At 50.5% G+C, this 12,785-nt stretch overlaps 1 protein-coding gene across 1 annotated transcript in view; it reads left to right on the forward strand.

Moving 5' to 3' along the window:
- Slit3 (slit guidance ligand 3) overlaps positions 1–12,785 on the forward strand; it is a 588,206-nt gene that overhangs the window by 491,948 nt on the left and 83,473 nt on the right. Inside the window, exons 13-15 of the mRNA XM_032913200.1 lie at positions 1,131–1,274; positions 2,658–2,821; positions 12,356–12,506. Coding sequence (XP_032769091.1) covers positions 1,131–1,274; positions 2,658–2,821; positions 12,356–12,506 — 459 coding nt within the window. The remainder of the gene's footprint in view (positions 1–1,130; positions 1,275–2,657; positions 2,822–12,355; positions 12,507–12,785) is intronic.

The raw sequence follows: 12,785 nt of genomic DNA on the forward strand, positions 1-12,785 counted from the left end.
GAAGGGGACAGTATGAAAAGCTATGATCTAGCAGAAAGGGCCCCTCTCCATGGGTAAGAAAGGAGAGAGACCCCCCCGAAGGTGCGTATGGAGCTGGATATGTGACCTAAATAATAAGCCTGGGTAATGAAGGGAGAGATTGAGGAAATGGTATTCGGTGTTACCTCAGATTGCATACATGGCGAACAAGAAAACTAATAAACTCGTCACACATTAAGGTGAGACGCAGGAAGGAACAGGGGACAATACTGGGATTATAGGGCCCTGCTGAGGGCCAAGAGGGTTGGGGCAGGCCTCCCTGAGGAAGATGAGAGGGTCAGAGAAGGGCTCTCTGAGGAGATGCCATTTGAGTAGAGAGGTCTGCTGTGTGTGCTGAGGGATGGAGAAAGGGGTATGGTGTGCCTGAGGAACAACAGGTGACCTATAGGGATCAAGGGTAGTAGATGAAGGCATGAGGCTATGATAAAGACAAGGATAGTGTGTGTGTGTGTGTGTGTGTGTGTGTGTGTGTGTGTGTGTGTGCGTGTGTGTGTGTGTGTGTGCGTGTGCCTACACATGAACACATTTCTTCCCTGGGAGATCGTCTATAACTTTTATTAGATTTCCTATGGAATTTAAACAAGGAGTTCTCTGAATCAAGAATTGCCCTGACTCCATCTACTAAAGCATTACATCAATTGTGCCAAATGATTTTTGTTTTCTTCTTTGTGACGCCTGGAAGCTCTGAACTCTAAAGTAGAAAAGGGCAATGCTCGGTTCCACCCCCCAACCTTTGGCCAAGGCTGCAGGTGCGAGGCCAGGTGCAGGTGCCAGGCCCAGGTGCAGGTGCCAGGCCCAGGTGCAGGTGCCAGGCCAGGTGCAGGTGTGAAGCCAGGTGTAGTTGTGAGGTCTGGTGCAGGTGTGAAGCCAGGTGCAGGTGGTGGTAGCGTGTGCAGCACAGCATCCACAGTGATGGGAGAAAGTGGGGAGGGTCTAGAAAGCCACAGAAAGCAGCCTCTCGTTCTCTGGGCTACAGCAGAAACTCCAGGCCACGTGGATGAGGGGTTGCCTCTTTCCAGAGGTACCAGCGGGTTCAGCCAGCCTTTGCTCCACTGGCAGTGACTGGAAGCCTCTCTTCTTATCCAACTTAGCCTCCTCAATGCCAACAAGATCAACTGCCTGCGGGTAAACACCTTCCAGGACCTACAGAACCTCAATCTGCTCTCCCTGTATGACAACAAGTTGCAGACTATCAGCAAAGGGCTCTTCGCTCCGCTGCAGTCCGTCCAGACCCTGTGAGTACACAGCCCTGGCAGATCCCGCCACCAAAACAAAGGTGGGCTGAGGCCCTGGGGGGAGGATTGCTAGCATTTACAGCAGGCCTGGGAGGTGAAGCTCAAAGCACTTGACTGTACCGAGCATTCAGGATTGGTACCACTGGGGCCTGACCGTGATGAGGTTTAGCTCACTTCCAAACATGTAAGCCTCACAGCATAACCCACGAGGATGCTTCTGTCACCCCCAGATTTTATGTGAGGAAGCCAAGGCACTGAGAGACTGAATAGTTTGCTTGAGATTATAGCTAGAGGTCTAAGGTGGGGGGCTGGGGAGGTGGCTCAGCAGTTAGGAGCGCTGGCTGCTCTTCCAGAGGTCCTGAGTTCAAATCCCAGGGTGGCTCACAACATCTATACTGAGATCTGATGGCATCTTCTGATGGGCATAAAGACAGACAGACAGACAGACAGACAGATTAAAAGATTAAAGCTACTATGAAGCAGGATCCTGGCAGAACTTGCAAGCCGTGTTCATAACCACAGTAGCCATGGTAGGGTTGTAAGCATTCTCTATCTCTATGAGAACCCATCCCCACCCTCTGGCAGCTCCCCACAGCCTACCCAGCTAAGCCTCTAATACAGGCTTTCTGGGGATGTCTTATACACATACCCCAACCCTTACTTCCCAAGTGCTGCTGGTGCGTGTAAGTCTTGCAGGTTAGCAGACCACCCGAATCCTCAAGTCTGTGGTCTTCACAGTTCCAACCACAGATTCCAGCGCCAGCCCCGGGCCTACAATGAGCCTGGAGGTCTTCTGGAGACCCTGGAAGTCATCCGGGCACTTATTACCTTAGTGGTGAGAGGCAGGAACCGATACAGAGTGAGGACAGAGGCTGGGTGTTGAATGCTGACCAGTGTGAAACTCCACGCCTAGTGCTCAGGGGACCGAGGTCCTCTGCACTCCCGTGATGATAAGGACCAGGGCAGCAGTACCCACCATAAGCCAGCCACCATGCCAGCTGCTTTATGTGCCTGGTTTCGCCAAGGCTGGAGAAATAAAATGCATGTCACTGTAAGCGTAAACCCTAAAGCTCTCCACTTGCATGGCATGGGCAAAGTGAAGCCAGACAGCAGGGGGTCCTGCCCCGAGAGGGGACACCTGGGAAGCTGATTCCCCAGACCAGATGTTGGCTGCATCTGTGTTGCCTTTGGCAGGCAGCTGGCCTCAGACCCTTCCTTTGAATCCTCTCTGAAAGCAGTATGCCACCCCCTCTGGACCTCCTTGGGGGGGGACAGTGGAGAAAGGACCTCACACCCGTTTGCTAGGGCCCAGCGCAAGACAGGGTGGTGGTGAGGCGAGGTACCACAGGTCACTCCAGATTAACAGCCCCGTCCCTCTTTCAGCCACTTAGCTCAAAACCCGTTTGTTTGCGACTGCCACTTGAAGTGGTTGGCCGACTACCTCCAGGACAACCCCATTGAGACGAGCGGGGCCCGCTGCAGCAGCCCACGCCGGCTGGCCAACAAGCGCATCAGCCAGATCAAAAGCAAGAAGTTCCGCTGCTCAGGTAATCAGGTTATGGGAGCGGGCAGGGGGGGGGGCACTTTCTGACTCAGAATACAGCAGCCCCAGAGAGGCCAATAATCCAATCTGGAGGACAACAAACGCTGTAATGGCTCCTGGGAGCATCTTTGCAAATTAAATTGGGGAAATTCAGTTAGTCCTACAGAAAACCAATTACCTTATGGATTTAAAATAAAACACACTCACACAATAAAAGCATGGGGGTTGGGGGTGGGGGGCAGCTGGGGAGAAACAGAACCCAGACACAGTTGCTCCTCCTAGAGCTAGGTGGAAGCTGGGCGGCCTTTCACACACGCACTTGAGAGGAGACCAGGATTTATTCTGTTGTCTCTGAAGCAGATTCCCCAATTGGCCCAGAAATAAATACATCCCAAACCAGGCTGCAGCCACGCTTTGGTAAGAGCCCTCAACCATAACGGGTTGGGTTACAGGTTTCACAAGCACCTTCCCTACCTCCTTGAAGCAGATGGCTCTTCTCCAGTGACAGGGGGGACAGCAGACTGGGAAGAAGCAAAACGTGTGCTCCCATGCCCAGCTCTGTCTAGAGACTGTCTCCCCTTCCAATCCCCCACTCATCCAGGAAGGACATAGAGACAAATGGAAAGAGACTTCTCAGCCCACCTTGGAAAGAAAGGGGGGGGGTCTCTCCTTCACCCATGAGCTAGCAATTAAGACATTGCTATCAGTTTTATGGTTTTCTACTAAAAAAGATCAGGGCTGTGCTGTTCTGGGCTCAACTATGGCTGATGAACGGACAGCAGAAGGTACCCAGATAGAACGAGCCAACCCCGACAGCGTTTCTCTCGGCAAGAACCGTGCTCCCACCCATCTGAGAGGGTGCTCCGTCAGTGTGTTTCCCCGGGAACAATGCTGGCACGAGGGTGGAGGGGTGGCTGGTCCTCAGAAGATCAGAAGGCAGATTTGGGCTTCCTCGTACCGTGTTCTTTTTATCCCTCAAGTCACATTCTCTAATGTGTGTCACCAGGACGATACACTTGAGATTTTTATCTTATTTTTTACCTGCAGAAGCAAATACCTGGAGAGGGTCTAGAGAGAGGCAGGGACTCTGTGGTAGTACGAACACTCGTTGCCTGTTTGCCTTTTCCGGCATAGTGGCCTCAGTGAGCAGACATTTTGCCTGTGAGGAACACCGTCCTGAGTGATCCCGGGTTGATTTGCTTCTTCTAGTTAAGTAGTCCATTGGGTAAGATCCTGCTCTATATCAGAGAGAGCTGAGGGACCCAAGGTGAAGGGTCACCCTCACATCAGAGTCAGCAAGCAGTATGAAGATCCGGTTCTATGACTACTCTATTAATCTAGGACAGCGGGTGGGCCGGCTACTTGAATTGCTTTCTCCCTAGTCTCTTGGTTCCACTTCTAACCCCCCAAATACTTTCCTCAGATTCCTCCCTGTGTCTGGGAACCAAGTGTCATCCATAGCCCACTGTCCCTTTCCAATGCTGTGACTATCCCCAGAGTTATCTGCTCTTTCTTCTCTGCTACTTAAGCTTACAAGTTAATTAGCTTGACCAGTCAGTGGTTCCCATAGAAAGAGTTGATGAAGTCAGAGGAGGGCCGGAAGCCACCTTCAGTCTCATGAGTGTCCTGCCAAAACCCAGGGCCTCAGATGGAGTCAAAACCCTGGGTGGCAATGGAGGGGACACAGTCAACACTGGATCCAGTGACTTATGCTCCGTAGTATCAGTGTCATGGCAGTGACCTAACATTGACTGTAGCAAGGTATGGGTGATATATAGAGAACGAGCAAAGAGCAGGGAACAAGAAATAGACAGTGGAACTAGGAAACAGTTGAGCTAGTTTTGAATCTAGGGGGACCAAGTGTTTACAGGATCCTGGCTTCCTATGGAGGGGGCAGAAATAAGTGGAAGGAAGGAAGGAAGGAAGGAAGGAAGGAAGGAAGGAAGGAAGGAAGGAAGGAAGGAAGGAAGGAAGGAAGGAAAGAAGGAAAAGGAAGAGAAACAGAAGTCTTGAATTGACTTTGTGTAAAATGTCATTAAGAAAAAAAATACCAAGTAGAAAGCCTGCTGGTGTAGAGGTAGTGGTGTTCAGAGCCCAAATGAGCTTAACTTGGAGTATTTGATATGTTCTTATATAGCTTTGCAGGAAGAGCGGAGAGGTTACGATGGCTTTGAGAAATACCAGAAGCCATATATATCTACCTTGGACTTGAGAGGATACAGAAACCATAGATCTAAAGATCCGTGTTTCTAAGAAGCCCCAGAAAGGGGAGGGGGTGAGGGGTGGCAGGTGACATGGACTGGAGCTGACAGATAATAATTCTGCATTTTACTTTCCCCTAAAAGCACCCTCCTACCCCCCGAGAAGACAGCTGATGCGATTAGGAACCAATTTGAGGGCAGATCCTGCAAACATGCACAGCCCTTCCCTGGGTAGGGCGTCTGGCTTCCCAGCCACTTTGCTCGGCCTCTCTACCAGCTGCATCCACCATCCCGGACCAAGATCAGTTTAGAGGTGGATGCTGCCGGGCAGGAGTAATGTCACCATCAGATTAGGTCCTTCAGACCAGGCCCACCCTCAGGGTGCACTTTGCAGCTGAAGGACGTGGCCTGCCTTCTATCAGGCTGTCTGTCCCTCTTTTTCACAAAAGCTGTCCCCCCCCTTTTTAAAAAAAAAGAAAAGGAGCTGTTTTTATAGGAAGTGCAGGACTCTTTGGGTACAACCCAGGGCCACTTTAGAGACCTCAGAGTTCATCCAGTCCCACTCTAGAGAGAAAATTGAGACCCCTCCCCCCAGCAGAAATACCCTAAGTTCGGGCTATCATTTTGAGCATACTAAGAAGAGTCCTAGTATGGAAGATTCCAGATCATTTACATCTGGGTCTCTCCCTGTCCTTTTAGAAAAGCAAAGAGAGAGACAGAATTTTACAAATTCCTTTATAAAGGAACGTTATAAATTATACTTTCTTTGTTTAATGTGCACACGCGTGTGTGTGTGTGTGTGTGTGTGTGTGTGTGTGTGTGTGTGTGTGTGTCATGACACAACATAAGTATGGAGATCCGAGGACAATTTTTAGGATTCTGTTAATCTACTGTATGGGGCTTGGGGAGGGAATCCGGCTCACCCGGCTTGGTAGCACATGCCTTTTACCTTCGGGCTCACCTTCCCAGCCACACAAGGATGTTGTTTTAAGTTTGGGAGGCCCTGATCAAACTCACGGGAGACATCTTAGAATCAGAGTGTCCACAGAGCCCAGTAGCTCCAGATGTCGAACTGCAGTAGAGCCCACATCACCATTATTAGCTGCGGTCTGTCAGATCGGGGTGGGGAAAGAGAGGCGGACGGGTGTGCATACGCTAGCTGGACCATTTGTGTGCACAACCTGCAGTGCTGAGCTGCTGAGAACCAGAGCACCTGGCCAAGGAAGACAGTCCCCAAAACTATGGTAGAGGACAGCGACCTGTCCTTCCTGTCAAACAGAGATGGTCAGAGTGACGTGGCTGTGGCTCCATTCCCTTGAGATATGCACAGCTCCGGCCTGATGTCAAGTGGGAACACGTCTGACCTATGGAAGACAAGATACAAAGATTGAGTCTATGGCATGTAAGATCAATAGACCGGGCCTACCGAACCCTCTCCCACGATTCCCAGCCAGAGAAGGGATCTAGAAATCAAAGGAACCTAAAATTAGATGTCTTACTCTGAGGCTAATCAATTCGTTCTCTGGCCCTTTCCTTCTCTTAGTCTGACAAAAGCCCGTTCATTGTCAGAAGCCTCTGACCACCCTCCATGATTAGTTCTACCTTTGTGAATTAGTTCTCAGACCGTGGTGATGACAGGCCTCTCCTTCCCAGACCTAAGGCCCCGCCCAGGCTCTGTTCTTTGTCTATTGGAGATGGGGTTGCTTTTCACTCCACAACTCCTCCTCTACTGCACCTCAAACCATCTGGTCTGTCAGCCCAGGCAGAGCAGGAGACCCTAAAGGGTACCCAGGAACCTCCCCAGTTGTAGAATGTTGAAGGATTTGCCTGCAGACATGTTGTGCTAGGCCATTGAGAACTAGGGGCAATGTCTTTATTTAAAGGGAGAGGACTGCCATGGGGCTCTTCAGCTATGGGGTCCGTACCATGTCACAAAGCATGAGGAGAGGTTTCGCCAATTTTTATATCAGGTTACATAGTGGGATGGGACAGATTTTGCAGGCTCAATCCTGGTGCAGTATGTAACTGGTGCGTCAGCTGCCAGGATGTTCGTGGATATGAGTATCTGGAGGTTTCCCACCTTGTCCCTCTCTCCTGCTGAGTCTCCCTGGGGCAGGGCACTGGGAGGCGGGGCCCCTGTCTTTAGCAGGATCCAGTGGACCGCACTACTGGTACTAATCACGTTCAGTGGGGGCCTGCTCTGGCTTCTGCTTCTCCACGCTGCTTCCTCTGAGCGCTCCTGTCCTCTCTCTGACGCTGCTTCCTGACCTTGACTCTGACCAGTTGCCGCGGGGCTTTCCTTTGTGCTTGATCTAACCATGTGGTGGAACGATGGAAACGGAACATGGTTCTGTCAAGCACCGCGGAAAGCATCGCTCTCTCCTGCAGCATGGCCCGCCGCCGCCGCCGCCACCACCGCTGGACTCTTCTCTGCTCTGGATCACCGCGCCTGCCAGACCCACTTCTCCCAGTTTTAACTCCCAGAGGGAAGGGGTGGGTGGGAATCCTGAAGGAGCCAGGTACATGGTGACAGCAGGTTAGAGAAACCCACGGGGCCATGCTAAGAGTATCCACATAACTTAATGAAATGGAGTCACCGTGCTCCAATTCTGGTCTTGTGGGACCCCCAGGAGTGACAGCTAGGTTCCAACTTCCCATTTGAAGAAGACAAGTGTACCTGAGGTATATATGCCCCATGGTTTCATGGGAGAATCCCAGCACAGGGACACCAAGTGGCAGCTAATGCAGAGGGTGAGTCGCTCATGACTTTCACCACCACCTCTCTGGGCATGCGTTCCATTTGGCATGAATGCAGGTAGAGAACGGGTAGAACAGACGTGGGTCTGAGACGTTGAGCTTGAAAGGGGGCTTCCTTCTGACCCCAGCTCTCATCCCATGACTACTTAGACTTAGATCCTGGTGAACCCCGATATCCAACTGTTCTCCTAGCCTTGGACATAGTTGGCATGGAGGTGTGGAGCTTTTCGTATGGTGCCATTTCAGAGACCAGGCGAGGTCTGCGCAGATGGGAACACAACCGTACTTAGCAGCAGGAGCCGGATTCTGTGCCCCCACCAAGCTATGTGACTTACTATCTCCTCTCTGATTGTGGCTCAGAGAAAGGCCCCAGACACTGATAGTGATGGCTGTCCTCTTGGTCTCTCTGAATGCTGGAAGGTATACCCACTATTGGCCGGTCACTGGGTGTTTTCCATCGTCACCCTTTATAATACTTTAGATCCCATTTTACAGATAAGGGCATTGAGGCAGGAGATTAACTAACTGGCCCAGGGTTATCCCAGATGGCTGGGCTTTGCCCCCTTGCTATTTAGCTCTCCCTCTTTTGGGCACTCATTGCCTTGAAAAGAGCATTTTTCAAAACTTTGAATGGATAGGGGGTTGAAGATGTTTTTCACGCACTATTTTCAGCTTATACCTCTTATTAGAAATGACTGGAGTAAAGCAGGAAAGAAAGCATTGTTCAAGTGCTTTTCCTTCTCAAACAGGATCATATAAGATCTCGTGGATATAGGCAACCCCTCCCACATAGAGAAGTGTCCTTCCCCTCCTTGCAGAGGGAACACTTTTAGCACTGCCCGCATCGTGCCAGGGCCAGCCAGGACTCCGGGAAAGAATCCATGATAGCGCCCTTCCCCGGCATCTCCACGATGTACGGCAGCAGGCTTGAGGCTGCACCATGGGCTCTTCCTCTGCTTTCGGGAAAGTGACTGAGCTGCAGGGACAGCTTTTTACCCAAATGACAGCCAAGCTCCTTCTAAAACGGCAGTGTTTCTCAACCACAAGTGTCTGGTTCCCCCAGCCTGACCCAGGAAAGGGTGTCTGTGTGTCCGATGTCCTGTTTCCGTTCGCCACTCACGACTCGTCCCTCTACTTGTCCACGTTACTTGTTTCAAGCTGATAAACCCTGACAGGCCTTTGAACACTCCCACCCCTAGTTCTTCCTCTCATCCCAGCCATCTAGGGGATGCTTGGGACACCGGAGGAGAACTCTGGACACACGCATTGGCTTCCCCTGTGGACCACATTAATAATGAATGTGTGACTTCCAGTCCTCATGCTAGCTGCTCAAAGGCTAGCATCCAGTGTAGCCAGCCAGCAGCAGCAGCCACCCTATCTGTGTCCCTTAATACTTCTGACCCTAGACCAGCCAGTCTGCTGGCCTGAGCCTGACCCTATAGATGCTTCACACTTCCCTACCGGAGGTAGATGTAGAAAAAGGATATAGTAAAAAAGAAAAAAAAAATCATTGCTGTGGATCTTAACCGTTCACCTATTAAGTGTCTATTAAAGTTTGTCTCCGATTGTGTACCATGTGTTATTGTTCTGAGATGTCTGCAGACGGGGAAGAGGGCTACAAGGGCAGAGGCAGGCAACAGCCAGGTGGCCTCAGATCCTCTGAGGCCACCTCCAGATGGGGTTGGACTTTATGGCCTGTCTTGGAATCCTGCAAGATCCCGCCCACTTGAGCTCACCCCAAAGAGAGGGAGCTGAAACCTGTTTCAGTTGGTTCTCTCTCCCCCCAAAGTATTTCTGGCAGTTACAAATATGCGCCGAGATCGAAATTGACTTTTAAAGCTCTGGAAAAGGTAAAAATACTTTTGGGTAGTTACGAGCATTAGGTATGACAAATGGCTCTGAGGAACCCCGGGTAGCTTCCGTAATGAAATATGAAGTGACGGAGGTGGCATTTCCTGCTGGCTCTGACTGGGAAATGAACTTTTTTGGTTATGTACATACACCGTTATTAACATTTCTGGTTCCCACTCACATAAAATATCACTCTCCGACCCCCTCGTTATTACAAACCAGGGCAATAACAAAAACAGCAGGGGAAAATGCTGGAGAGAACACATTAGTCCATCGAATCTAATTGCAAAATCATTTCATTAAAATGGGTCAGCGGCTCCACGGCAGAGGTCCGCCAGTTATAACCTAACGATACTACTGAGAGCGATTCCTGCTAACTACAGACTGCTCTCACCTTGATTAAAACGAAAATGCATTTAATAGGCGGCCGTCCCCAGCCGGCGCACGTCTGCAGGCTCGCAGTGAAGTGCAGACCCGGCCCCCTCCTGTCTCTCTGCCTTCGATCAGTAGCCAGGGTTCCTCTGTTTTGCAAGTTCCCCATTAACAGACGTGCTCTGAAGGAAACATAACCGTGCACATTCAAAATGCCCCCCTACATCACCGCCGTGTGGCGCCACCAACAGGACCAGAATGGGTTTTCACTGGGTAGGAGTTGCATATAACCTAGCACTCTGATACGTCTAAAGAGAAATGATGTAAGGTCGGGGTTTATTCAGTAGGGCAAGTTGTGCAGGCAAGGGAAAGGAGATTTATATAAAACACTACACCAGGAGGCTGCTCTAAAACTGTGAATTATATGCATAGGTTCTGTTCACACAAGCCTAGGGGCGCAAAGGGAGATACAGGAAGTGGGTGGGAAGGTAGGGGAATAAAAGGAACGCACCCAGACTTCTGACTCCATATTCCTGACTTCACGAGAATGAGCGCCCCCACCCCTACCCCCATTGTGTTCCCGATCATCAGCGAAGATGTCTGAAAGCGGAGAGCGCAAGAGCGAGGGAGGAGGCCATTTGTCTGCTTCCTTGTCATAGCTCACTAGAGGAGAGACCCAGTCTGCCTCCACCACCTCAGACTTAATGGCTGTTGCTAGAGACAGGGGAGTAAAGGTTCAGTCACAAGGCACACTTCAGCTTCCTCGCATCAGCTGCAAGGGTCTTTGAAAGCTAGTCCTAGTGCGTTTGCCACGCACCGAGAGCCCCATCAACCTTAGGGTCTTCATTTACGAAGTCAAGCGCTAACCTTGGGGGTTAAGGAGAGTGACCCATTTGAAGTTTGGGGAACAACAGCAGGCTGCTAGTTCAAGTGCAGTAAATGTCAGCTCGGACACCAGCTCCACCGGTGTTTCTGTGGCCAGATGTTCCCACAAGATCTTGCATACTTTGCCTGTCCCTTTCCTGGGGACCCTGCTTTACTCTCACCTTTTCGCAAACCCCTGGGAAGTAGGAAGCTGCAAAGCCTGGACAAACGCACGGCAAAAACATGAGGACTCCTCACACTCCATGTTGCCAGGCCAATGGTTCAAGCAGTTCACCAATGCCTGGGGTCCGTGCCCTCAAGCATCTCAGAGGTGCGCACAGGATCCTCAGGTGCCCGTGGCATCCCACTCGTGCCTTACACAAACATGGACTGAGCTCACATTTTACACCTAGCAGCGTGCCAATGAAGTGTGAGTGTGAGAGTGAATAAGGCTAACACCATCAACAAGGAGAGCCACACGCCCCTCCCTATTGCCTCTGACATGATTCGTGGGCTCACAGAGGTCTGGCTAGCTGCCCCCCACCCCCGCAAGGGCAGGCAAGACATCAGACTGTCAGATCCGTTGCCGTTACAGAATGACCTTGAAAGGAATGAAAATTTGAAAATAAGTAAATCTGAGCCCCAACTTCTAGCTCCTGGGTACTGGCCCTTTACTGGCATCGGTGAGAACTTCCTCGCTAAGCAGAAGTCAGGTCTGACCTTCGGATGCGTTTGCATTTTCACTGTGTTTAAGAATTGGGTTCATTGCCAATATATTTTAAATATCTGGCTTCTCTTAAAATGAAACAAAGAAGGCTCAGGCAGCAGTAAGCCAAATTCCCAAAGCATCAGAGCGGTGGCCTCCAGATACCCGAGTGCACAATCCTTACTGACGTCAAGGTCAGACACCAGTTGCCATTTAATATCAAATGAGTATCTGCCTCCTTTACTCATTGTCGGCAAATCCAGGAAGACCTCTTAAGTGTGTGACCTTTTTCTCGAACCTTAGTCTCACCCTCTGGTAGCCCCCACAAAAGTCTGACCTTAATCTCCATTCTGTAGATAGAAAGCATCGTAGAGCCAAGGAATCGCCCGCAGTTGTAGGCTGGATTCTGTGTAGGTGTCTTGACCCACAAAAGCATAGGGGCCCACAGATCCGAAGCCTGGCTTCTCGGAAGACAGCACAAGACGAATGACAAAAGACCATGTGGAAACAACACAGATGAGGGCCGTGGGGAGTGCTGGCAAGATGGCCGAATGGTCATCAGTTTCACCTGCTATTTTACAACCCGCCATATAAGCAGTTCCTCCCAAGCCTGAGCATCACACACATTTCCAGAACACACATTCCTCAGAGACACAACTGGGATTGGGTGTGCAAACACACACACAAACACCACATTCCAACTCATCCAACTACCTCACTCCCCACAACGTTGGACCTTGTACCTGAAAACCGAAATGACGATGACCCCCTCTTTGGCCCCATATAGGCTCTGAGGATTATCGCAACAGATTCAGCAGCGAGTGCTTCATGGACCTAGTGTGCCCCGAGAAGTGCCGTTGTGAGGGCACCATTGTGGACTGCTCCAACCAGAAGCTCTCCCGCATCCCGAGCCACCTCCCTGAATATACCACTGACCTGTAAGTCCTACCCCTCCCTACCTCTCATTATACACCACTAGTCGCTTTGAGTTAAGCCACGTAGGGTCTTCTGTGTACCTGGCTGAGAAGCAAGACACCAGAAATATATGTGCAGGTTACTTACAAGTACAGATCATTCATTGGTTTTATACATGCTTTCTGGACACTCACTATAAAACCAGGAATTGCTCTAAGCTTAGATTTCTACAGTGGACTAAGTAGATGCACCTGCTGGCCCTTGGGAGCCTACAGAATCTCCAGAAAAAAAAATAGATATTA

The sequence above is a fragment of the Rattus rattus genome, chromosome 9, assembly GCF_011064425.1.
Source record: "Rattus rattus isolate New Zealand chromosome 9, Rrattus_CSIRO_v1, whole genome shotgun sequence".
NCBI lineage: Eukaryota > Metazoa > Chordata > Mammalia > Rodentia > Muridae > Rattus > Rattus rattus.